The following is a 26,614-nucleotide window of genomic DNA, read 5'->3' on the forward strand; positions in this document are numbered from 1 at the left end:
TCAAAGGGGAGCTGCAGGAAAGATGGGGAGGGGCTCTTCACCAGGGAGTGTGGTAGCAGGACGAGGGGTAACGTTTTCAAACTGAAAGCAGGGAAAATTAGGTTAGATGTTGGGAAGAAGCTTTTCACTGTGAGGGTGGTGAGACACTGGTACAGGTTTCCCAGAGAAGTGGTGGATGTTCTATCCCTGGATGTAGTCAAGGCCAGGTTGGATGGGGCTTTGAGCAGCCTGATCATCCCCACCCATGGCAGGGGGGTTGGAACTAGATATTTAAGGACCCTTCCAACCCCAACCATTCTATTATTCTGTGATCTACAAACCTCTTCATATATCTGAGCCCAGACAGACCAAGATTATCACTTTCTGGGCAAGCTCCCAGGCAAAGGTAGCCCCAGTTCTCAGAGGCATGAGATAGGTCTGAGCCAATTCTGGCTTCTGATTTCCACCTGTAGGCCAAGACAAGTTCTGCTGGCCCCGTGAAGTCTGTCCTGCTTTATCACATCAAATATCATGTGGCTATGCAGGCAGGACCACAAACGTGCTGCCAGCAGGTATCAGTTTCACTGAACACGCCACGATGAGAAAGATAAACTCTAGAGCCAGTCAAGATGCTCTTTGAGGACAGCACCACGGTATCACTACAGACATCCTACCCTCCTGCCTGGGTGGCAGCCAGCTGCTGCTCCAGCCAGCTGGAGGAGCAGGTAATGCTCAGCCCTGAGGCAGGTCAGGTGGAAAATGCACTCTCCTTTGCCAGCACTCGGCCCAGGGAAAATTAATTTGCATTTATGGAAGCATATAGCTCCCAGCGAGCATGTAGAGATGTTAAAGCTGTTGTTCTTGTTTCCAGAAGCAACTCCTTCATCTGTTACCTCTTCAATATGTTAAATACTATTGAGGAGCATTTCAGATCTCTAGCTTTAATCTTAACAAATGCTGTCATTTATCGAAAGACTTTTAAAGATCTAGGGCATTTAATGAGATATTCCTGTGTTACCTGCCTGCATTTCTTCAGATACACATGGCAGAAGCCTAAAACTTGAGTACTGTGTCCAGTTCTGGGTCCCTCAGTTTAGGAAGGAGGTTGACTTGCTGGAACGAGTCCAGAGAAGGGCAACGAAGTTGGTGAGGGGTTTGGAACACAAGCCCTATGAGGAAAGACTGAGGGAGCTGGGGTTGCTCAGACTGGAGAGGAGGAGACTCAGGGGTGACCTTATCACTCTCTCCAACTACCTGAAGGGAGGTTGTAGACAGGCGGATGATGGTCTCTTCTCCCAGGCACCCAGTACCCGAACAAGAGGACACAGTCTCAGGCTGTGCCAGGGGAGGTTCAGGTTGGATATTAGGAAGAAGTTCTACACAGAGAGAGTGATTGCCCATTGGAATGGGCTGCCCAAGGAGGTGGTGGAGTCGCCGTCATTGGCGGTGTTTAGGAGGAGACTTGATGGGGTGCTTGGTGTCATGGGTTAGCTGTTTGGGTGGGCTGGATTGGTTGATGGGTTGGACATTGTGATCTTGAAGGTCTCTTCCAAACTGGTTTGGTTTATTCTAAATAAAGGTTTATTCTAAATAAAGGTTTATTCTAAATAAAACTATAAGCAGAAAAGAATATCCGAGATGCTTAGAGCCAGGTGGGACAATAGGTGACAAATATTTACCTCAGACATTAAAATAATAAACAATAGTAATAATAATACACAATTATAAAATAGATATAATTATATATATGTTATTATGTATTTATTATTAGGGTAAATATATAATATGTAATAATATATAATCATATATAACATATAGCAATAATATATTACACATTTAGAAGACACCCCATGTAGACGATTTCCTGGTGCCTTTCCACCCCTGGTTGGTGAGAGCCTCACTTACAAAGTCATTCCCCCCTGCCCTTCCTACAGAGAACACACACACACAAAGTCCAAATCCTCATCCTGATCAACAAAACTTCTGTTTTCTCTGCTTGCTATTCTGTTTCTGAACTAAAGGTATCCACTATCTTCAACCTTCACCAATTCCTCTGTCTTGTTGCCCTTTCCTCTGCGTTCTTCCCAATGGTTGACACTTTTGAAACCCACACGCTCCCTAATAAATACTGGAGTTAGAAACATGTAGAAAGTCTACAGGAAATACAGCAGCTAATTGGAAATCAATAGCGTATTTCGAATTCCTGGGCTGGCACGGCAGGACAAAAGCCTTGACGCTCTCCCGACACGCAGGTCTTCCGCCACTCTTTGGGCAGCGGTACCTTCCCTTGAATTAATACCATTTGATTTTCGTCCGTGCCACTTTTTGTCTTATTAATCTGATTTTCTCGCCGTGCTCCTCCGCCCCGTCCCTGCGGGGTTGCGCCTCCAGGTTTTCCGCCCCGGGACCCACCGGCCTCGCCCTCGTCGTCCCCTCACCGCCTACCGCCCGCCCCTCTGTGCTCGCCGGCGGCGATTGGCTGTCAGTGACAGCTGCTACGCGCTGGTTAGCTGAAGGCGGGCGAGCGGCGGGCGGCGATTGGTTGTTGGTGGAGGGCGGCTGAATGCTAGTTGGCTGACGCTGGGCATGGCGGTGTTGCCTTTGCTGTCGCCGTCGCCCTTGCCGTGAAGAGTGGTGGCGGCAGTCGTGGGTTTTCTGCTGCCCAGAGCGTCGCGGTGGGCGCAGCCGCCGCCATGCTGTGCCATGGGGACGGCCTGCTGAGCTCGCTTACGGCGCTGCTGGCGGCGGCGCTGGCGCTAAGCCGCAGCCCGGTGCTGGCCTGCCTGGTGACGGCCGGCTTCTACCTGGTGCTGCACCTCTTCAGCCTGGAGCCCGCCGCGCCTCAGAGTGCCCAGCGCGTCCTGCGGCCCCACGGCGCCGCCGCCCGCATCGCCCACCGCGGCGGCGCGCACGACGCGCCCGAGAATACGCTGGCAGCCATCCGACAGGTCAGCACAGCGGGGCCTCGCCGTGTCAATGCCCGTCGTCCCTTCCCGAGCCTCCGTGCCCTTGTGGTCGGCGCGCCGGCCGTGCTTCGGGGGGCGCTGGCGGCGTGTTTAACGTGCCCGGCCGCCGAGGGCCGTGCGCGGCCTAGAAGGAGGTGAGGAGGGGGAGGCAAAGCTGCCGAATGCTCCGCAGAGAGAGCGAGCCTCGGGCAGCTTGTCTCCGCGCGTATCCGGTGGGTGAGAGGCCGAGGCGGCGGGCCGCAGTACGGGCCTGTGGTTCTGTCTGATGTGCCTTTTCAGCAGGCACGGAGCCTCCCATCCCAGTGGCTCTCTCGTGCTCTGACTTGCCGCAGGAGGCTGTGTGGCTGGTCAAGCCTTCCTTCCCAAAGGGACTGGGAACAGTTTGATCAGGTCCGAGTTTTGTGGGCACTGTGTTACATCCTTGGTGCTGATGAGTAGTTTAGCAGTGCAGAAATAATGAAATACTGTACTTTGCTGGCGTGGCAACAGACTAGAGAGAGCAGGCAGTGACTTGGAAAGATGTTGTTTGCTTCTTAATCCCTAAAGACCTGTAACAAGAATCCACAGTTAGAGGCACTCTGACATTTTGAAAACTTCACTGTCTACAGCCTTCATGCTGCCTCATCTGCAAGGCATCGTGGTTCAAGATTTTTTGGGGGAATCAAAAGAAATCATGCTTAGCATTCTGTAATGTAGTGCAAGAGGATTGCATGGTGCTGCTCTGATGGTTCCTTGCCTTTGGCCAAGGTAGGGCTATTACGTCTGAAACTGCACAATAGAGATCCTTACTTGGCAGATACTTCTGACAAAACCTCTAGTGCATAGCTGGCCTTTGTTTTCCTGGTACATTGGCCCTTTTCCCGGGAGGGCATTTGGCCTTCAGAACAATTACTCTTGCTTGCAATGCACTCAGGTGCTTTTCTGAGTGGTTTCTGGGAAGGAGCCTGGGCAGGAGCAAGGTGTATGAAATATTCTAAGCTGCTTACTGCTTTCTGATATGGGAATTCCTCAGATAGGAGCAGGGAGTTGCCCAGATACATCTGCTGTTTAGTACAAACATGGTAGGTGGTGCTTCTGGGAAGTTTTGTGTCTACTGCATATGGTGGATCAACCATGCTGCACGTGAGTGGCCAATCTGACTCTTAAAGGAGATCCTGCATCTGTGTGCCAGTAAGAAGGGGATGATGGCTTTCCCTTGTGCACGCACTTCATGCTCTGTTGGCCTGCTCTGGTTCTGGCTTCTAAGTACTAATCTATAAATTATACAAACTATAAGCATTTGCTTCCTTTCTACTTCAGAAAGTATCACACAGTATCACAGTATCACTAAGGCTGGAAGAGACCTCGAGGATCATCGAGTCCAACCTGTCACCACAGGCCTCATGACTAGACCATGGCAAGTCCAATCTCCTCTTGAACACCTCCAGGGATGGCGACTCCACCACCTCCCTGGGCAGCCCATTCCAATGACTAATGACTCTCTCAGTGAAGCATAACTTAGGAGTTACTAGACCAGAAGGAAAGAGCAGGATTCTTTTCTACATTTTCATCCTGAAACAGCCTGAATCTCAAGACCAAAACATTATACCCATGGTTTAATCTGTAAAATAGGCTATATGCTTTCAGCTGGTCTGTGAATCCTTCTCACAGTAACTTGGACAAAACCTGCTTTGTTCTGCAGCTAAAGCTTATTGAAAAGAAAATTAACAGTTGGTTATTATTTACCATTATAGCTGGAGCTGTATTAAATCTATAAAGCTGTCTCTCCTGCTCTGTGTGTGTGTGCTTTTTCTCTTTTTTAAGGCAGCTGAGAACGGAGCAACGGGTGTGGAGCTGGATGTTGAATTTACTGCAGATGGTGTTCCCATCCTAATGCACGATGACACAGTAGAAAGGACAACTGATGGCTCTGGAAGACTGCAGGACTTGACTTTTGATGCAGTGAGGAAGCTCAATCCATCTGCAAAACATCGGCTGTGGTAATTGAGCTATTGCCTTCTGAAACTAGTGAACAGTGGAAACAAACATGCATGAGGAACTAAACTATTGATCTGTCCCTGGTGAAAATATTTGTGAGTTTAAAACTCAGCCCAATACATTCCTTCTCATTTGGCTTTGGAAGTGGATGAGGCTGTAGCTCCCTACCCATTCTTGCAGTAGGAACAGTGAAGCACAGTCAAGATAATTGGCTTTCAAGGACAAAATCCATGATGAAATGAGTTAATCTCTACATGAGCTTCCCCTGAAATGACTTCAGGACACTGACATATCGTGAAACTCTCAGTATCTTTAGTGTTGTCTTCAGCAATTGCTTCTAAAGTTAATTTTATTCACGTGTACTTCTTGTCTGATTGTGTCTTGGAGATTCTAAGCATCAGGATTATACTGCTGAAAAGGAGTTGGACAGATTTGTGGGGTAGTCTCAGGTAGGAGCTGCGACTCCAGGGGCTGATGAGGTCCTTGAGAGTAGTATGCAGGGAAGAATGTTTTTATACATTACAAAAATCTTGCTCAAAATGACACTTCTACAGTACTCTTAAGTGAATCTATTTTAGAAGAGGAACTATAGGGTTCTGAGATGCTGCATTAGGGATTTGCAGACTCCTGTAAATGTACCACCTGTGAGTCTGTGGCACAAGCAGCATCTAGCCTGTCTGCTACTGGAAAGGTGATCACCTGAACCACACAGTGAGAACTCCCACACAAGCAGTTACTGCTGATAGGCCATTGTTTGCTGCCATCTTATCAGGAATAATTACTGTTCTGGGAAGCTGTTTCTCCTACATCCCCTGCTGGGGCCTGCATTTCTGGCACAGGGCTATGGAGTGCAGTCAAAGCAGGGTGAAGAGGGTGGCTAGGTGCTCAGTAGTTGGGCCTAAATGTTTGTTTGTGGTACTTGAGGAAGAAGATGAAGAGCTGCAGTTAGTGTTTTGGTGTGGGACACAGGGTCAGTGAGCATTGGATTAGACCTTGAATTTGGAAGAGTATAACTGCCTAGTGAGATGCTGGGAGGGAAGGTGTGCAGCCTTTCCCTGGGAGAGAGAGCCACCGCTGCCACTGCTAGCAGAGCTCGATCCCACTTCTAATGCCAGTGATCAGCAAACCATGTTCAGGGATCTGTAGGAAACAGCTGTGTTTAGGTGGGGATTTGTGTGCCCATGTGTCTGCTCATGTGTATCTTGACAGCATGCTAGTGAGGAGTTGTCTGTTTCTACAGGAGCAAATTCCAGGGTGAAAAGGTGCCGACTCTGAGAGAAGCTGTTGTGGAGTCTATGCAGCACAATCTTACCATCTACTTTGATGTCAAAGGCCATGCAAATCAGGTACCACTGACTATTATAAGGCACCTTCCTTCACCTTTCTTTTGGGTTTCTAACCTTCTTTTATGTTGGTCTCAAACTGCTAGGTGTGCTACAGTTTCCTCTCTGATGAGTGAGACTGAGCTGCTGTTTGTATCAACCAAAGCTGGGCTGTCAAAGCAAAGATGATGTCTTCCCTGCTCCCTCATCCCATTCCATTGTTCTCAGCAGCTGTAGCTTAGAGTCAGGATGTGACTGGGGTGAATGTGGCATTCAGCTCACAGCTCACTGTGAGAGCAAAGTGAATTCCCTGCCTGTACAGAGGGGAGCTGGGATTTCATCTTCAGCCTCCAGCTGGGGATCCTGCTTATGTATAAAGGGATATACAGATGATCAATAATTAACACTTTATGCAGATTAGAATAGCAATATCTTCTCTTTAGCATAGCAAGATGTGGAAATGCATTCATTTTTCCCCTTGAACTAAACCCTAGGTAGTACTCCAGAATTGTATCCCCAATGTATGTAAGGGTATTTCAGACACTGGGAATGAGCCCTATGAGGAGAGGCTGAGGGAGCTGGGATTGTTTAGCCTGGAGAAGAGGAGGCTCATGACCTCATTGCCCTCTACAACTACCTGAAAGGTGGTTGTAGCCAGGAAGGGGCTGGTCTCTTCTCCCAGGCAGCCAGCACCAGAACAAGAGGACACAGTCTCAAGCTGTGCCAGGGGAGGTTTAGACTCGAGGTGAGGAGGAAGTTCTTCACCGAGCGAGTCATTCGTCATTGGAACGGGCTGCCTGGGGAGGTGGTGGAGTCACCATCCCTGGAGGTGTTCAAGAGGGGATTGGATGTGGCAATTGATGCCATGGTCTAGTCATGGGGTCTGTGTTGATAGGTTGGACTTGATGATCCTCGAGGTCATTTCCAACCTTAGTTATACTGTGATACTGTGAATGCCACTCCCTGCTGTAAACAAAAACAGGAGAAGGACTTCTCTTGCAGGAAATGTCATTTCTGTCTCTGTGGTATCAACAAGATGCTGGTTTTCTTCTCCCCCCCACCTTTCTCTTTCAATCTTGTTCAACAAAACAGGGAGGTATTTTAGAAGGGGATTACTCTCAAGTGACTTTGCAGTGTAAACAGCAGTTTGTGTGTAAAGATAACATCTGTGTGTGTCTCGCTGGCAGGCAGTGGAGGCCCTCAGACAGCTCTACCTGGAATTCCCGCGGTTGTACAACAGCAGCGTGGTTTGTTCTTTCCTGCCAGATGTTGTTTATAAGGTGATGCCTTCTAAAAGTTTATTGGGGATTTTTCTTTATTTATTTTTTCAGTTCTGTCTGGGAATTTCAGTGAGAGGTGCAGCTCCCAGTCCCAGGTTACTTGGAGGTTGTTAAAATTGCCATGAATTGAACGAATGAAGCATAAATTAAGTCTCCTGCATAATCTTATGAGATTATTCTGATGCTTAGTGGATGCAGACATCATGAATCTACAGCCATCCCCTTCACTGTGAAAGCTATGGAGAGAAAAGTGCAGAGCTCTAACAGCTGGCACATGGCCAAGGATTTGTGCACAAGGCACTTGTTAAATAACCCTCATGTCCTTATTTAAATGTAGGCTGTTCTTAAAACTCTTTTGTGATTCTTGTTTCCAAGTCTCTTCACCTTGTAGTTTATTCCATTGTCTGGCTGTTCTGCAGTCACTTCTATATCTTAAAGGAAAAAAACCAACACCTAAGAGATCATAAACAGCTTTCTAAAAGAGCTGCAAAAGGATCTGGGGGAAGAGGAGGAGTCTGGTAAAGCTCCAGCCACAAGCTGGCACTTTGTGTCTAACCTATGTCCATATATAATTAACACTGCTTGGCTTTTGTTTGAATTATCCTTTTCTCCTTGATCTTCCAGATGAGACAAGCTGACAGAAACGTGGTGACAGCTCTCACGCACAGGCCTTGGCACCTGAGCCACCTTGGAGACGGGACGCCCCGTTTCAGTTCCTTCTGGAAGCATTATTTGTACTTGGTGATGGATGTCATCCTAGACTGGAGCTTACACAGCTTCTTGTGGCGGTTCTGTGGGGTTTCAGCTTTCCTCATACAGAAAAACTTTGTTTCTCAGTAAGTGTTAAAGCTTGCCAATGCATCAGGAGGCCATACCGTTCTGCTAGTGGATAAGGGTGGAGTTAACAGAGTCTGTGCTAATTGATGTGTCCATTGAGTGTTCTGCAGGGTTGTTCAGACAGCATGTGGTAAAGAAACTATTTCAGTATTTGAAGTCTCTATCTTTCCATTAGTATCTTTTAGCTTACGTTATGTAAGAAGTTTAAACCTGTAAAGGGAAGAAAACTGTTGCTTTGGCCTATTTACAGTAATAAACCACCAAAAGATAACATTGGAAAAGATGATGCACTGTCACTTCTGGTGTGATTCTGACACAAGATTAACACTCAGTTGAAGCCTTGGCACAGCTAGCCTTAAATATAGCATCAACCTTCCTCTCACGGTGTCTTTGCTCCTTGCAGAGAGTACGTCAGGCACTGGGCTTCCAAAGGAATTCAAGTGGTTGCCTGGACAGTGAACACCTTTGCAGAAAAGAGCTACTATGAAACTGTCCTTGAATCCAGCTACATCACAGACAGCCTGGTGGAAGACTGCGATCCTCATTACTAGACCTGTGCCCTTCAGACACTCAACCAACCTCAACCAGCTCGCTTACATGGGCAGCTCAGGCCCCACCATCCAGAGAGATGCAGCCAGGGAAAAGGAAGAGCTGCAGTTTTATTTCTGCTGCAAGGTCTGATCTTGGGCATAGGGATCCCCTCTGTTACAGTGCTGGACAAAGCCAAGGTGCAGCCATTCACAATCTGAGATGGTGCTGTAACAGGATGAGACCTGACCAGCTGGCTGGGCAATATGCACAGCTTGCTTTAGAATTCTCAGACTGCTCCTTTGTTTTGTGTAAATCTTGGTTATTAATTATTGGTTATTAATTATGTCAGTATCTTTTGGTGACAGGATGGAAAATCATGCCTTGATCTTGCTAATTTAAATGGTCTGTTGTATGATAATGTGAGGTTGATTTATGGCATCTTAAAAGCATGTACATTACTGTTCTCAGAACAGAACCTGAAAATAATGGTGCAAAACCAGAGTTGAGTGCATGTCCCTCCTACAACATAGAAAGGTGGCTGTGCTGCATCCTGGCAGCAAAACCAAAGTCATCTTTCCACGTTCAACGTGAAGACTATGAGAATGAGTGAATAAAGCTTGAGTATCTTCTTGTTTTCCAGCCTGTTTGAAAGAACCCAGGGAGGACAGGAAAGTGCTCCTGCACTGCAGAACCAACACTGTCAGTCTTCTGGCACACAGCGTGTACACCTTATGCCCTCAACCATGAGTGCTATAATCTCTGCCTTTACTACAGTGTTCAACAGGCACTCCCAGAGCAGCCATGAGAAGAGCAAAATGGCCCTTCACAGCAAGTGACCCTTGCTCCAAGTTCTGTTTGTTGTTGCTGCTCAAGTTGCCAGCATTGTTGAGTCATTGCACGTGGTGCAAACACTAGGCTCACACTCGGGCAGCACAGCTGTACGTGTAGGAAAGGCTGGTAAAATGGAATCTCTGGCCTCACCCTGGGTGTGAAGTTTGCCCTTTTCCCAGTACTTTGGTGGCTCATGCTCAGTTATGAGCACGAGGAACAGATGTGCCTTTTCCATAGTGTGTTTTTATGTCTGAGGCAATGAAGGGGGAATAAAGCAGGCAGTAGTAGAAAATGGGCTAAAAAAATATGTATCATTGTGGCAAAGTTGTGGCTCTGAATAAAAAGAAGCTGAAGCTAGTGTCTCCTACATGATAAAATCTCAACTGTGTCACTTGCAGCCTGTCCTCTCCTGGAAAAGATGTGTGAGCTTTGTGGCTCTACACAGATGAGAATCTTGATAGCACTGGTAATTTAACATCAAATCTGCTTCTGAGTGACTGTAATTAAAAAAACAGTGTCTCAGAAAAGTGAAAATGAAACAGAAGCTGAACCTGGCTCACACAAGTTCCTTTGCAGCCATGACAGTGTCTCAGTCACTAGAAGCAATTGCCCTTTTCTTTCTTTCTGGTTTTATTTGACTAATTACTTGCTTTTGGCTTAGGTCAGGTAAAAGCAGTTTGAACAAAGGAACTGACATAAAAATCTTTTTAGACTAAAGCTTTTAACTACACTCAGGCAGAGGTTTTCTCGTGTTTAGTCAAAAACAAGTGACCAGCTGTGAAGGGACCCTTGACAGCCAGTCCTGGGGGAAGACTGCCTGTCCCCAGAATATCACTGCTTCAGAAACAACTCAAACATGCAGGATATTCTCCATCATCATCATCAACTGCAGTCAGGATGCAGTCTGCAAATCTGCTCTTCCATTTAGGGACTAAAAAAACCATCTGAAAGGTTCTTTCAGTTCTTAGTGGAAAGGTGTATTGCTTTCTGCAGAGCACCAGTCAGGGACTTAACACTGATGACTGTTTCTGCCTGCTCACAGTCAAAAATATTTGTTGTCATCTTCGTCTTCCCACTGAGCTGCTTCTCGAGCCTGCAGAGCGAGCAGCAGGGCCTCAGACACGCCTGGCCTGCTGCTGGGCTGGGATGCCTCCGAATCTGTTTTTCACAGAGGAAGTAATGTTAGCCGTGCTGCTGTCTGCATAACAACCACCCCCACTGAAACACCCCCTGCAGTGTCTCTCATCTGTCCAGCCTTTGGAGTGGTTACACATCTGTGTAAGCCAGGAGCAGTTTGACCTTCCATGCAAGTTTCTGTAGCTTTTCTTTTTTGTTCCAGAGAAGCAAGGTCCTAGGGGCTCCACATCCTTGACTGTTCTGAGACACCAAGGTGTGAAGTACATCTGCAATGTAATGTCATATTCTTGCCTATGGCTGCTCCCATAAGGCAAAGTGGCTCCATTTACCCACAGGAATTCAACTCTGCTATACAGAGGTTTGTGATCTGCTTCAGAAGCCACCACAGATTATCACCAGCAAGCTGCCAATGAGCACATCCTAGAGAAAATGTTTACCCCCAAAATCCAAGCTTTTCTTTTCTCTTTACACAAGATGCTACAACTCTGTCTCTTACACCCAGCTGGTACAGGCTGTGTCTGTACTGCAGCAAACATTTTGACTGAGCTGAGTCCCTAAGAGCTGCTTTCTCCCTTCAGCATTTGTTGCTTACCTAGTGGGAAGTCAGACCCCCTCTGGACCCCAGCAGGGTAGGGATACTGCAAACAAAATTCACAAGTAGATTTAGGTTGATGTTTCCCACATGTGACTGTTCTCTTGGATTTAAAAAGATCCCAGTAACAGGACCCTACTCTCCAGATCTCAAGCAGGTATGTAAGAGTATTCCAACAGCTGTTCTGATTGCATTTTTTACCTGCTCAAATTAATCCTTAAAATGATTTCTATACATACAGGGTGACCTCTTTGTACAACAGCCTCCCACTGGCTATATCATGCCCCAGTTCTATACAGGGAAATCTAGCACAGACTGATTTCTTTTGACCCTCTTACCTCATAAGATGTATTCTGACTTCTGTCAAATGCCCTTTCTGGGTAGTCTGTCATTCTCTGGGCAGGTTGCCTGGACAGGTCATACGATGAGTTTCTCTGAAAGACAAAGTGTTTGGCATTAGCAGTACTGCATTCTGCTTTCCAGGATGTTCAGTGCTACTCACACCTGAGGCAACTACCTTAGGGAGGTGGCTGTTCTACTAGATCCACAAGGAGATCACTGGTATCTCCTTTTGAACTCTGATCTCAATTGACCACAAGAATATCCACATTTTGTAGGCTATCAAACCCTCCCCAATGTTAGATGGCTACCTTGATGTTGTATAGGATTTATAAAGGGGTTGGGTCAAAGCATTCAGTTTTACCTCAGCTGAGAGGATTTCGTGGGGGATTCATAAATCCCTAAGGAAATCCAGATCCACAGAAGGAAGGCTGCCTCCTGCTTAGTCTAGGTAAGGTTAAAGTGTGGCCAAATCCTTTAGTGACCACCATTTCACTCGCAGGTTGGGGATGTTTTCTTGCAATTTATAATCATAAATGATGTCTAGTGAGGGTAACAATTATTCTGTGCCCTTCCAAGGCTAAATTCCAGTCTGGAGTGAATAGGGAATTTCCACAGTATCCTTTTGCTGCCTGGAGTTAACTTAGATGAAAATTTAAACACAGACAGATCCCAAAATGGCAGCCTGCTTGCAGTATCTGAAGGGGGCCTACAGGAAGGCTGGGGAAGGACTTCGCAGGATCTCAGGTAGTGACAGGACTAGGGGGAATGGAATGAAGCTGGAGGTGGGGAGATTCAAGCTAGATGTGAGGAGGAGGTTCTTCACCATGAGAGTGGTGAAACCCTGGAATGGGTTGTCCAGGGAGGTGGTCGAGGCCCAGTCCCTGGGGGTGTTTAAGCCCAGGCTGGATGAGGCTCTGTCCAGCCTGATCTAGTGTGGGGTGTCCCTGCCCATGGCAGGGGGGTTGGAACTAGATGATCCTTGTGGTCCCTTCCAACCCTGACTGATACTATGATACTATGAAGGCTAAAGGAACCCCATGAAATTGTACCAAGCACACAATTGAAACAGCAGCATCTGAACTATCAAACTGACCTGCTGGTCTTGTCTCCTTGGCACAAAAGGGTTTTGGTTTGCCCTCTGCAGTGCTCGTAGTTTTCGGAGTAAAAACATTTTATCTTTTCCTTCCTATGGCCAAGACACATCAGATCATTAGCTGAGATTCACTCACTGATCTTCAGAGGCTCAAGGCCTGTGAGTAACCATTAGCCAGGATAATCATTTACATGCCTTTTACTATGAGATCATTTGTCTGCAGAGGGAGCTGCAGCAGTGCAGTTTGAAGGTAAAATTATTTTGCAACAGTTCTATTGGTGAGTTGAGTTTCCCTTATTCACATGGGGGAAGCATGAGCCAGCAGTGTGCCCAGGTGGCCAAGAAGGCCAATGGCATCCTGGCCTGCATCAAGAATAGTGTGGCCAGCAGAAGCAGGGAAGTCATTGTGCCCCTGTACTCTGCACTGGTCAGGCTACACCTTGAGTACTGTGTCCAGTTCTGGGCCCCTCAATTTAAGAAGGACATTGAGACTCTTGAATGTGTCCAGAGAAGGGCAACAAGGCTGAGGAGAGGCCTTGAGCACAGCCCTATGAGGAGAGGCTGAGGGAGCTGGGATTGTTTAGCCTGGAGAAGAGACCTTAATCCTCTCTCTCAGGGAGACCTTATTGCTGTCTACAACTACCTGAAAGGAAGTTGTAGCCAGGAGGGAGTTAGTCTCTTCTCCCAGGCAACCAGCACCAGAACAAGAGGACACAGTCTCAAACTGCACCAGGGGAAGTTTAGGCTCAAGGTGAAAAGTTCTTCACAGAGAGAGTTGTTAGCCATTGCAATGTGCTGCCCAGGAAGGTGGTGGATTCACCATCCCTGGAGGTGTTCAAGAGGGGATTGGACGTGGCACTTGGTGCCATGGTTTAGTAGTCATGAGGTCTTGGGTGACAGGTTGGACTTGATGATCTTTGAGGTCTTTTCCAACCTTATTAATTCTATGATTCTATGAAGGCTCCCACCCTCCCTAGAACCATCATGGCAAAAGCAGATTACAGTTCCACTATAGCAGGATGAGACAATCAACAAGGAAGCCAGATTGCAGGAAAAAAAATCAAAGGCTGGAAGTCAAACTTACATTGTAAATTTGCTTCTTGAGGAGTTTGGTCATGGTCTTTCTTCCTTCTATGATTTGCCAGTAAACATAAGTAATAATTCTAAATCACAGCAATAAAAAGTGTAACATATGAGCATTCATACTCAGGAGCACTGCCTCTTAGTCACTGCCTCAACAGAAAGCCATCTTGTTTATGTTATCCATTAAAAGATATATACACAGATATCTCTAAACACACATACATAAAAAAGTCTATGTATACAATTGCACAAGGAATGCCAAACACATGGAATTGCTTAAGGCATTCTCTTGGAAAAGACCCAAAGACTGATTGGCTTCTGTTGGGGATGAGAGCTACAGTAACAGTAAGTCAGCAATACAAGGTATGTTCAGACAGCAAACAGCAACCAGCCAGCAAGCTCTGTGTCATTTGCTTAGACACATGCCTGGACCTTGAATCACAACACTGAACACTTGGAGATTCCTGGCCAGTCCTGGCTCCACTAGAAAGTGTGGGAGCCCGCTTTGTTTGGGCTCCTGTGTGCATGCTGGTAGCAATTGCTAGAAACAGCAAGCAGTACAGCCACCACATCACACCCTGCCAGCAGGCACATAGCTGAACATCCATGGTTTGGGCAAAATTATGTCCTTCAGTCATACAACAATGTAGGAATTGGGCTGACATTAGCTGGAAGCAGCCTGCAGCCTGCTTGTTAGCATCTTCCCATACTGTATGCTCACTTTAACACGCTGCTTGTGCACTGCCATGCCCTTCCACCACAGTGTCCCTGTGGTAATTCAGATGTTCTTGACGTGGTATCACCTTCTCCAGTGACTCCACTGATGTCAGAGTAAACACCAGCCAAACTGTTGCTTTTAACACTGCTCAGGGTGCTAGTACACATCTGGCCTGTACTGCCTGTGCTTGAAAAAGCTTGTACTGCCTGTGCTTGAGAAGAAAGCTTGCTCTTTCCCTACTGATTTATCCATCTCTGGGGAGGAAAAGAAAAAACAACTCTCACCCCCCCCAGCTCCCCAACTATTCTCCATGCTCTCTTTGGCTGGTGTTCCTAAAGCTACGTCTGCCACTACTAATAAGACCTGGAGCCCAGGCAGGAGCTAATGTATTTGTGTACTTCAAATACAGCAATTTCCAATATATTCATAATTTTTTTTCATGCAGAATGGCTGTGTCATAGCCAGTCTCTTCTGCTTCAGCTGCTCTTCCAGGGCTTTTCATTAGCAGCTACTTACAAGGCAATCGTGGAGAGGACGAAGAAGAACAGCTCGCTTGTAATTAAGTTATAGTAGATCCACGCTACCCATTTTGAGTCAGTGAAGATGTCCAGTATTTTTATCCACTCAGAGACTGCAGCATACATAGAAGACAAACCTCTGAAAGGACCACATTTTTCTGAAGGTTTTAACCTGAAAGTGTCAAAAAGCAGCTACATAAAGCTTCACGTATCAACCAGTGATTTAGTTAATAGTGTGCATTTGTACATTTGCTCATTGGTTTGTTCTCTTTGGACCCCCAGGGAGCTTCCATGATCTATGTTTCACTTTGAACTTGAGTCACTCTCCAGCCATTAAAATGCCCACCCCACACAGGGCAGTAAGAGATAGAGACCTCCCTACCAAGCCCTGTAAACACAATGCTGCCCTAAATGTAACAAGTGAAGCACTGCAGTGCAAGCAACAGCAAATGGAAAATCCTGATTTTGAAAGGTTCACCAGAGGGGGAGCCATCATTTCACCCTGCCTTCGAGGACCTCAGCACGCATTGTAACCACAGGATGTGGTGAAGTGAGGCAGCTCATGACGAGTATTAGTATTTTCAGGTAGACGGAAATAGAAAACTGTTTGCTTTGAAATGGAACTGCTCCAGACCTGTGTAAGCCACCTGAATATTACTGGATATTAAAATTGTGAGTCTGAGAACTGCCAAGCAGATGAGCAGGGGTGTCCACACTGCCTTCATTACTCTGACCAAAGCAACATGCCCATAAGCAAAGCAGCCTTCAAATAGAGGTAACAATCAAAATGCATCAGTGCAGAGGTCAGCACCCCCTGCACAAAGCATCTCTGACATCTGTAAATAATCCAGAAGCTGACCTCAGCTGAGTTTTCCCATGTGTTTCTCCACTGCCTTTAACATAACTAAAACTGCAGGAACTAGGCTGGATAGCAGAAATTCCTCATGAGGAGGAAAGGTCAAGTTTGCTGAGACCTTTAAATAGGAGTCCAAAACCTCAAGGTAACTGTTTCTCCTCTCCTGATCCTATGGGACAAATTACTGCATTGGCCACATTCTTGCAAGCTCACTGAGCATGTATTTTCAGAACATCTCATGGGCAGCTGAAACTTTCCATTAGCAATTACTGGAGCTTTTCCCACAGGCAAAGGCAGATTCCTCTGCCTGGTACCAGATCACACAACACAACATAAGCTCGAATGCCAGTCACCTTCCCTACCTCCAGACAGTGACTCCAATGACAGACAGCACTCCAAGGAAGGAAGGGAAAAACAGCAGGAACATGAAGGATGTTGTCATTTGAGCAGTTCTCCAGACTTTTCGAGGGGGCTGGCAATTCATCATGAGGCTGACCTTTCAAGAGATGGAGATACACTGACTCGTGGGAGTCGTGCTACCTGCCGCTTCAGCTCGGTTTAAGTTGTTCCCACAGAAAATGCTGATAGCAATTGCCAGAACAGCATCTCTCAAAAGTTTTCAGCATCTTCTTTCACCTGAGCTTGACTGATATGCTGTTATTTTAGAAAACTTCAGGAACATAATCTTTAAATAGTAAGAGGCAAAATGAGGCTCTGCTGCGTCCTTCAGGACCTTGTTGGGCAGAGTTCGCTTTTGTAGCATACACAAACCCACTGTTCAGAGCTACAGCTCTGTTCTTCTACAATCAATACTACATACAGACTGTTCAGTGACCCAACAATGAATCTATCATCTAGTCATACTACAAAGAATGCTGAAAAGAAGACATTTCCAGCATGATCTTTAGCTGAATCACCCTGCTTACACTCAGATAACTTGGAAGGGATGTGTTGCTGAGTATGTGGGAAGCCAAAGCCACAGCCACAGGCTTAGTGTCTCTATTGACATACAGACTTGTACACCAATCATCTTACCACTTTATTGTCCCTACCTCTCCAGAGCTGCTCTTAAGCCCTTCTGTAACCCCTTCACACTTTTCCTATCTCAAGTTTCACAGATTTGTGACTCAAGGGTGTGCACATAAATTGCGCTCCCTTAAAGCAACCCTCCCCAAAACCCAGTTAACCAAACCACTCCCCCACAGCCTCCAGACAAAACCAGCACCATAATGCAACCAATTCTGCCCAGAATTCAAACGGTGTAAGTTTTTGATGAACTCATGTAAAGCTTGTTACCTTTTTGACATAAAATACTACAAAAAATGCTATCATCTGAATGGCAGGCAGCAGAGGTGAGAAGAGGATACCGATCCTGCAAGAAAGGGTTTATACAAGTTTAGCCTTCACTGTTCATCACACAGATGACACAGTAGCTTCATACACAGTTAGTGGATGACCATTTGGAAATGCAATTCTACTAACACCCATTCTGGAACTGAAAGTCAACCATTAAAGATATGCATGCATACAAAGCTACCTACACATCTGCAAAACTCCCTTACAGCTGGTAGCATACTCATTCTTAGAAATAAGACATCTTTCCTAGGGTTTAATGCTGAGGCTGTGTCAACAGGAACATCATTGCAGTAGGGAAGCAAACAAAACTCTTGGATGTTCCTTTTACAGCTTTCTCCCAGATCAGATGGCCGCAGGGTAAATGATTAAAGTCATTGTCTTAGTAATTGCAAAGGGAAGTGGCAAGTCACAATCGTTACAGAGGTACTTAGCAAATCGTCTCTCTCTGGCTCTTGCTCTCTTCTTTTCTGCCACTCAGGAAAGTCAGAGTAAGAATGTTCCATGGTATTTCTAGGTGCAAATAAAGTTTGGGCTTCAAACGTGAGGCTTACCAGGTCAAAGTTTGTGCATAGATCAAATCTAAAACATTTCGTCCGATATCAAACTCTGGCCGCCCCAGGCTCTCACAGACTGCAGTTCCGATAATCCTGGGGGAGAGAAAAACCACAGCACAACAGCATTTCCTAAATGCCACCTAAATAAAACCCCTCGTAGAGGTCTCTGCAAATGAGCTTTTGAATGCAAGCACCAGTGGCAAATTGTTCAGGGGCTGCATTAAACACGTCATGCACAGCAGCCACAGCTCGCTGACTTGAAGGCACATCAAAAATGAATCTGGCAAAAGCAGATTCCCAGAGCACACAGCAGGGCTGAAATAAGGCCTTGGATATTTTTCATGCAACTTAGGGGAAAAAAATAAAGAGGATTTGTAACTACAGAAAAGAAAAAAAGAAAGTTTAGGCTCAAACAGTTGCAATGGCAAGCTGCCTCAGTACAAAACCCTAACAGCTCTTCACTCCTGAGAACTTTCAGCATCAATCAAAACACTGACCCTTGTGGAGGGATACTCTTAACAGATCCTGCATTAGGAATAGTGTGGCTAGCAGGAGCAGGGAAGTCATTGTGCCCCTGTACTCAGCACTGGTTAGGCCACACCTTGAGTACTGTGTCCAGTTCTGGGCCTCTCAGTTTAAGAAGGACATCAAAACACTTGAACGTGTCCAGAGAAGGGCAACAAGGCTGGGGAGAGGCCTTGAACACAAGCCCTATGAGGAGAGGCTGAGGGAGCTGGGATTGTTTAGCCTGGAGAAGAGGAGGCTCAGGGGTGACCTCATTGCCCTCTACAACTACCTGAAAGGTGGTTGTAGCCAGGAAGGGGTTGGTCTCTTCTCCCAGGCAACCAGCACCAGAACAAGAGGACACAGTCTCAAGCTGCACCAGGGGAGGTTTAGACTCGAGGTGAGGAAGTTCTTCACCGAGCGAGTCATTCGTCATTGGAATGTGCTGCCCAGGGAGGTGGTGGAGTCACCATCCCTGGAGGTGTTCAAGAGGGGATTGGACGTGGCACTTAGTGCCATGGTCTAGTCATGGGGTCTGTGTTGATAGGTTGGACTCAATGATCCTCGAGGTCATTTCCAACCTTAGTTATACTGTGATACTGTGATATCCTATTCAGACTGATGTGGGCTACAAGTAGCTGAGACATACACAGGCAAGCAGATACTCAGAGGGTTCCTGCTGAGAACCAACAATCCTTTTTTATCATCCCATCTTTTCCTGAGCCAGGGAGATCAATTTTGTGCCTGTTGTAGCAAGAGCAATCAAGGTTTTAGTAACTATCCCATCTGGCCTTGAATATAGGTCTTGGCACCACCTTATCAGCTGTATCATGAACAGTGTTTCAGGGCTGGGCTTTCAGGGCATCACTCTGAATACGTACAAGTAAATACAATTAAATACTTCTAATCATTCATGGCTGTAGGTCTGGTGCTTTTGCACTGCTTAGTGGAGGGCGTTCATCACAGCTGACACTGCAGCTTTGGTGCTGTGACCTGGAGGTGGTTTCCTATCTTAATAGGACGAGGACAGAAGGATTAAAGTGCACTGGCAGGAGCTGTTGAGGGAAAGTCTTCAAAGGCTTTGCACTGCTGTTCCTACCTTGTAAAGCAGTCTTGTTGACATCATGTGCAAAGAGCAAACAATGCATCTCCTACACAATATGGCCAGGAACCCTAAGTGCTCTGTGGACCTGGCAAGCACTTACTAACCCTGCTACCTTCAGTCATGAATAATGTGTGGCAGCAGGAGGGTGCACACAGCAGATGACAGAAGCAAATTACTTTTTGCCTACCTTAGCTATAGACAAGTTCAGTTAAAAATACTTTTGCACTTACTATGCTTCAGAACTCTGCACTTGAAAGTCAGATTACATCCTTAGGAAGACTAAGTAAAATAAGAGTTTAAACTTGTGTGCATGCTGGAAAGTGGCATAATTAAGAGCAAAACCAAAATTGACTGGGGAACATAGCAAGGGAATCATAGAATCATAGAATAATAGAATCAATAAGGTTGGAAAAGACCTCAAAGATCATCAAGTCCAACCTGTCACCCAAGACCTCATGACTACTAAAAGCCAGCAGTGTGCCTGTGCAGATGTAGAAAAGCATGATTTTCTGCTTGGGACACTTGGTCCTTTATCACTCCATTGAGGGGATCCATGGGAGTACAATGTGGCTTCTTCCTGCCTGTTTGTGTTTCTACCCGAAGGGGGGTTGTAGGCAGGCAGAGGTTGGTCTCTTCTCCCAGGCAGCCAGCACCAGAACAAGAGGACACAGTCTCAGGCTGTGCCAGGGGAGGTTCAGGCTGGAGGTCAGGAGGAAGTTTTACACAGAGAGAGTGACTGCCCACTGGAATGGGCTGCCTGGGGAGGTGGTGGAGTCACCATCACTGGAGGTGTTCAGGAGGAGACTTAACAGGGTGGTTGGTGCCATGGGTTAGTTGATTAGGTGGTGTTGGATGATAGGTTGGACGCAATGATCTTGAAGGTCTCTTCCAACCTGGTCTATTCTATTCTATTCTATTCTATTCTATTCTATTCTATTCTATTCTATTCTATTCTATTCTCTCCAGAGGAAAACAAAAAAGACACATTGGGAAAACAGAACACTCTGACCTCTTCCTAAGGAGCTGCCATATACAAAAGGCACATAGACTATGCCTGCTAGAGACAACCAAGAGAGCCTCAGTGGTGCCACAGCCATGTGGCAGCGAAGTTGAACTTCTTTTCTCATACTGGAAAACAAAGGTCATGCCTTTAGTTAATGAATAATAATTAAAAACAAGATTGGAAAAGCAGTACTCACCTGTGTAAAAACTCTCCAAAGAAAGAGCCAAGCAAACAAAAGATGAAGTCAACCAGAACAAGGCGGTAGATGTCTTGGCCAACCAGAGTTTCCCAGCACTTTAAGCAGAAGGGAAAATAAAGTAAAACTGGGTAGCTAGGAGTCCAAAATCAGCTGACTCTAGCACTGTTCCCAAATGCTTGGGCACCTGAAACTTGGGCTACAGACTTGCTAACACCCTGACTGAGCAGTTTTGACCTCTCACTGAACAAATGCTGCACACCAGCTGAGAACTGACTTGGGTGATTCACTTTTTCTTACAGTTCATTCCCCTAAAATGAATAAAAAACCCCACCTGCTGGGGTGCAAACCCAGCCTTCCCAGACACTGCAAGCCTCTTATCAAAGTGGTTCTTAACCTGGCAGTGTAAGCCAAAGATTTGTGTTGTTGAAGCTTTACCTGTGACTCTGATGCAGCCACAACGGTCAGCCAGTAGTAGCACAGGATTCCAATGACTGATATTTTCAGGATAATATTTCTGGAAAGCAAATGTAACAGTAAGTGCACTGACAGCTCACTGGAGGGAATGATGGCAGGATGACTCTTGGTTGTATTTTATTACCTTCTCTTACAACAAGGATGGCAGAGTGCTAACAGGAGCTCTCCTTGGAGCTCGGGTACATTGTTATTCTATTGTCCTGGCAGAAGGGCAGCTGGGCATGACAAACTTGGCACAAGCCTCTACTAAACAGGTTGATGGCTGGGTGTGTGGGCTCCACAGGGGAGGAAGGTCTGAGGGGCACCAAAGGTTATACTGTTAATTCCAGGCATCTTTAAGTAAGACCTCCTCACTCCTCTCTCTATCTTCCTTCCTTTCCCTGGGGAGCCAACAGCCCAGGGGCCATCTAGAGAAGCTAGTATCACAGTATCACAGTATCACTTAGGTTGGAAAGGACCTCGAGGATCATTGAGTCCAACCTATTAACACAGGCCCCATGACTAGACCATGGCACCCAGTGCCACATCCAATCTCCCCTTGAACGCCTCCAGGGTCGATGACTCAACCACCTCCCTGGGCAATGCCGAATGACTCGCTCAGTGAAGAACTTCCTCCTCACCTCGAGTCTAAACCTCCCCTGGCACAGCTTGAGACTGTGTCCCCTTGTTCTGGTGCTGGTTGCCTGGGAGAAGAGGCCAACCCCTTCCTGGCTACAACCACCTTTCAGGTAGTTGTAGAGGGCAATGAGGTCACCCCTGAGCCTCCTCCTCTCCAGGCTAAACAATCCCAGCTCCCTCAGCCTCTCCTCATAGGGCTGTGCTCAAGGCCTCTCCCCAGCCTTGTTGCCCTTCTCTGGACACGCTCAAGTGTTTCGATGTCCTTCTTAAACTGAGGGGCCCAGAACTGGACACAGCACTCAAGGTGTGGCCTAACCAGAGCAGAGTACAGGGGCACTATGACCTCCCTGCTCCTGCTGGCCACACTATTCCTAATGCAGGCCAGGATGCTATTGGCCCTCCTGGCCACCTGGGCACACTGCTGGCTCATATTCAGGTGGCTGTCGATCAGCACCCCCAGGTCCCTCTCTGTTTGGGAGCTCTCCAGCCACTCCGACCCCAGCCTGTAGCTCTGCATGGGATTGCCGTAGCCAAAGTGCAGCACCTGGCACTTGGACTTGTTGAATGCCATCCCATTGGCCTCTGCCCATCTGTCCAGTCGGTCGAGGTCCCTCTGCAGAGCCTTTCTACCCTCTAACTGACTAACATCTGATCCTAACTTTGTGTCATCTGCAAACTTGCTGATGACTGACTCCAGTGTCATAATGTGTGTGAGAGGGAAACCATTCCCTGTCCTCATGAAGAGATGTAAGACCCCAGAAGGCTCACAGAAGACAAACAAAACATGAAGGCAAGAGTGTACAGAATCTTTTGGAGAAAACTAACTCTTCTCCATAGCTTCCTACTACCCACCACACCACCTAGACATAGCTTGTTATCTGTATTGGCTTTGTTTGTGGCTGGGTTTTGGTAGCAGAGGAGGGGGCTACAGGGTGGGTCCTGAAAGAAGCTTCCAGAAGCTCCCCTGGATCCAAGTTGTTGTTTAAATTATATTATGTTATTTAAATTATTTTTTTTCCCCAAAGCTAAGTCTGTTTTCAGCCCATAATCACAACTGGTCAGTGAGCCCTCCCTGTCTTAGCTTCAGCCCTTGAGCCTTTTGCTTTATTTTCTCCTCCCCATCACACTGAGGGGCAGGGGGCTTAGGAGTGAGCAAGCAGCTGCATGGTGTCTAGTTGCCAGCTGGGTGGGCCTAAGCCACAACATTGCCAAAAAGAAGAGACAGACAACCTCAGGCAAAAAGCACTAAGAAGTGGTATCCAGCCATACCTGATAATAGTGACATAAATGTGTTGCCCAGGAGTCTGAAATCTCTCCAGGTGTCCAAGCCACGAGTAGAAGAATGGGATGAATGTGTTGAGGAGAGATGCAGCGACAGGCAGCACCAACATGGCAGCTTGGCTCTCTAGGTTATTTGTATGCTCTTTCACAAACAGCTTGAAGAGGGAAAACAAGACACAAAAAAACCCAACCAACCTCAGCTTACCCAAAATGCTGCCTCAAGTTGTGACCACAGGGAAGACACCTGGCACATGTCCCCATGACTATCATGTTTCATGAGATCATGTCCAGCAGCATGGTGACCTCTCCCTTTGCCCAGCTTTACATAGGACCAAGGGTGCAAGTGCTACCTTAAATGCAGCTCCTAGGCAAAAGGGGTTACAGACCTTGCTGGGGCTTCTTCCTGCTCTTTCAAGGCAACCAGCTGCACTATCCCTAAACTAGTAATGAGTTCAGGCAAGCAGCTACTGGGGTGAGGGGGGGGGATTTGTTCAGACCCCTCAGTTCCTGTGCTCTTGCCACAGTCCCCAGTAGTGAGAGCCTTTGCAAACTAGCTTTGAGGTAGGGCAGAGTTTATATTTGCAGTGGCAAAACCAACAGCTACGCTTCCCTGCAGTCCTAGCAGCTAACAGTCTGCCAGAAGATACCCACATGGAGAAACACATCTCCAGAACCAGAACGGAAAATCTGTCCTTACCTTTAGGTTGTTAATGGAGAGGAAGTAAACACCAGTACAAGCAATTACTGCTGTGCCCAGGGAGGCAACCCAAGTAGCAAAATGAATAACAATGCGAACAAATCTCTCTTTTACAGAAAAATTGACAACTTCTCGGTTTACATCCATGAGGTCCTCCTGCAAAGAAACAATTCCCAGTGAAGAATTCCTTACTCAACAGCATAAAGCAAAACTTGGTCCAAGTAACTACTTGAGAGACTGAATGAAGGGCGCTGTGCTGTGGCCACAACAACCCCATGCAGCGCCACAGGCTGGGGTCGAAGTGGCTGGAGAGCAGACAAACAGAAAGGGACCTGGGGGTGCTGACTGACAGCTGGCTAAACATGAGCCAGCAGTGTGCCCAGGTGGCCAAGAAGGCCAATGGCATCCTGGCCTGCATCAAGAATAGTGTGGCCAGCAGGAGCAGGGAAGTCATTCTGCCCCTGTACTCTGCACTGGTCAGGCCACACCTTGAGTCCTGTATCCAGTTCTGGGCTCCTCAATTTAAGAAGGACATTGAGAGACTTGAACGTGTCCAGAGAAGGGCAACAAGGCTGGGGAGAGGCCTTGAGCACAAGCCCTATGAGGAGAGGCTGAGGGAGCTGGGGTTGTTTAGCCTGGAGAAGAGGAGGCTCAGGGGAGACCTTATTGCTGTCTACAACTAACTGAAGGGAGGTTGTAGCCAGGAGGGGGTTGGTCTGTTCTCCCAGGCAACCAGCACCAGAACAAGAGGACACAGTCTCAAGCTGCACCAGGGGAAGTTTAGGCTCGAGGTGAGGAGAAAGTTCTTCCCAGAGAGAGTTGTTAGCCATTGGAATGTGCTGCCCAGGGAGATGGTGGAGTCACCATCCCTGGAGGTGTTCAAGAGGGGATTGGACGTGGCACTTGGTGCCATGGTTTAGTAGTCATGAGGTGTTGGGTGACAGGTTGGACTTGAGGATCTTTGAGGTCTCTTCCAACCTTACTGATTCTATGATTATTTATCTCGAAGATGGGCAGAGTAATACCCTGGGAACATTTACTGGATAACTTTGTGTGCCTACCCTAAAAATCTTGGCAGTTACACAGCATTTCATACAGAATATCACAGGCTTGCCTTTTGTTGGCAAGGTAGTTAAATAGCAGGAAGGAAAAATCAAGAAATACTCTGTTTGCCAAATATTTAGTAGTCACAGAAACTCATTCAGGAGAACAAAGCCATGCAAATATTTATATGTAGCTTAAAGAGAAAAAAACCAAGTAGCTGAGCCAACTCCAGGAGTTCATACCAAAAGAAAACATTCAGGAAGACTTCACAGTATCACAGTATAACTAAGGTTGGAAATGACCTTGAGGATCATTGAGTCCAACCTATCAACACAGACCCCATGAGTAGACCATGGCACCAAGTGCCACGTCCAATCCCCTCTTGAAAACCTCCAGGGATGGTGACTCCACCACCTCCCTGGGCAGCACATTCCAATGACAAATGACTCACTCAGTGAAGAACTTCCTTCTCACCTCGAGTCTAAACCTTCCCTGGCGCAGCTTGAGACTGTGTCCCCTTGTTCTGGTGCTGGTTGCCTGGGAGAAGAGACCAACCCCTTCCCGGCTACATCCACCTTTCAGGTAGTTGTAGAGGGCAATGAGGTCACCCCTGAGCCTCCTCTTCTCCAGGCTAAACAATCCCAGCTTAAGTCCATTAGGAACAGAACTAGTATGCTTCACTCTGCCAGAGGCTTGTATGTGCATACACAGATCTATTTGCTAAAAATAAGCCTCTGGCAGAGGGACTCATGCATGCTAGTTTTGTGTGCCTTTCTATCTTTTTGTACCTCTTGTGTTTTGTACCTTTATCTGTGTGCTGAGATTCTTTTGCTTCAGCTTCACAGCCCTTTCGTTAGTGATGTTGAAGTCCCAAGCGCAGAGAAGCTTGCTAGCGTTCCCCTGGTACGTCTGGGGGTTAGTCAAGTTCCTGATGAAGGATTTGGCCATGCTGCAATGCAAATTAAGTTTGTGAGATGCATACTGGGGAAATACACAAAGTCTGTAGAAGAGGGCAAAAAGGGAGGTTTGTCAGATTTTCCTGTCCTGTCCCAAGGCTGTTGGATCTATGCTAGAGCATTTCAACGTGGAAAACAGATTTTAACTATGAAACAGCTCTCACATTTCCTTCTCCTAGCTGCTGCTGACAATCTTTACCCCTGGAAGGCCACACCAATGCCAGAAGATTACAGGAGCAATGGCTTACAAAAGGACCTAATTGTGGCCTTCCAGTATCTGAAGGGGGCCTACAGGAAGGCTGGGGAAGGACTTCTCAGGATCTCAGGGAGTGATAGGACTAGGGGGAATGGAATGAAGCTGGAGGTGGGGAGATTCAGGCTGGATGTGAGGAGAAAGTTCTTCACCATGGGAGTGCTGAAACCCTGGAATGGGTTGTCCAGGGAGGTGGTTGAGGCCCTGTCCCTGGAGGTGTTTAAGCCCAGGCTGGATGAGGCTCTGGCCAGCCTGATCTAGTGTGGGGTGTTCCTGCCCATGGCAGGGGGGTTGGAACTAGATGATTCTTGTGGTCCCTTCCAACCCTGACTGATACTATGATACTGTGATATACATTGGTCTGAACTGGGCTCCTCTGCACGTCCCCTAATATTTTGCAGTGATTCTCCATTTGTCATACAAAAGTTTGACTTCTGGAGACCATCTTTTGAGCAGAAACTTCTACTTAACCCTAGATCTGGAAATCTGGAAAAATCCTCTAAGTCCT

General features: G+C 46.9%; 2 protein-coding genes across 6 annotated transcripts in view; one reads left to right on the forward strand and one right to left on the reverse strand.

Moving 5' to 3' along the window:
• Positions 1-2,565: 2,565 nt before the first annotated feature.
• GDE1 (glycerophosphodiester phosphodiesterase 1) lies at positions 2,566-10,100 on the forward strand. Of its 3 annotated transcripts, none has more exons than XM_068146842.1 (6): positions 2,566-2,927; positions 4,749-4,924; positions 6,163-6,268; positions 7,432-7,524; positions 8,149-8,360; positions 8,765-10,100. In XM_068146842.1, exons 1-6 carry the CDS (start codon positions 2,673-2,675, stop codon positions 8,910-8,912), a joined length of 990 nt encoding a protein of 329 aa, XP_068002943.1. In that variant the 5' UTR covers positions 2,566-2,672; the 3' UTR covers positions 8,913-10,100. The 3 variants fall into 3 exon arrangements, with proteins under 3 accessions (XP_068002943.1, XP_068002942.1, XP_068002941.1); XM_068146841.1 differs by having other exon boundaries at positions 2,871-2,927; positions 4,753-4,924; XM_068146840.1 differs by lacking the exon at positions 2,566-2,927 and adding an exon at positions 3,057-3,079.
• The window catches only part of TMC5 (transmembrane channel like 5), a 31,438-nt gene continuing 13,180 nt past the window's right edge, over positions 8,357-26,614 (reverse strand). For 2 of the 3 annotated variants that reach the window (XM_068146838.1, XM_068146837.1), the window contains exons 10-23: positions 25,702-25,846; positions 23,854-24,009; positions 23,145-23,311; positions 21,219-21,297; positions 20,781-20,878; positions 17,970-18,065; positions 17,359-17,434; positions 16,425-16,558; positions 15,205-15,378; positions 13,972-14,050; positions 12,888-12,980; positions 11,791-11,886; positions 11,453-11,498; positions 10,183-10,881 (exon numbers count right to left, since the gene is read on the reverse strand). In XM_068146838.1, coding sequence (XP_068002939.1) covers positions 10,766-10,881; positions 11,453-11,498; positions 11,791-11,886; positions 12,888-12,980; positions 13,972-14,050; positions 15,205-15,378; positions 16,425-16,558; positions 17,359-17,434; positions 17,970-18,065; positions 20,781-20,878; positions 21,219-21,297; positions 23,145-23,311; positions 23,854-24,009; positions 25,702-25,846 — 1,555 coding nt within the window. In that variant the 3' untranslated portion in view covers positions 10,183-10,765. Of the gene's footprint in view, positions 8,572-10,182; positions 10,882-11,452; positions 11,499-11,790; positions 11,887-12,887; positions 12,981-13,971; positions 14,051-15,204; positions 15,379-16,424; positions 16,559-17,358; positions 17,435-17,969; positions 18,066-20,780; positions 20,879-21,218; positions 21,298-23,144; positions 23,312-23,853; positions 24,010-25,701; positions 25,847-26,614 lie in introns of those variants that run through there. The other variant, XM_068146839.1, reaches the window with a different exon arrangement.

The sequence above is a fragment of the Melanerpes formicivorus genome, unplaced genomic scaffold (genome assembly GCF_026170545.1).
Source record: "Melanerpes formicivorus ecotype bairdi unplaced genomic scaffold, bMelFor1.0.p_v2 SCAF_14, whole genome shotgun sequence".
NCBI classification, from domain to species: Eukaryota; Metazoa; Chordata; class Aves; order Piciformes; family Picidae; genus Melanerpes; species Melanerpes formicivorus.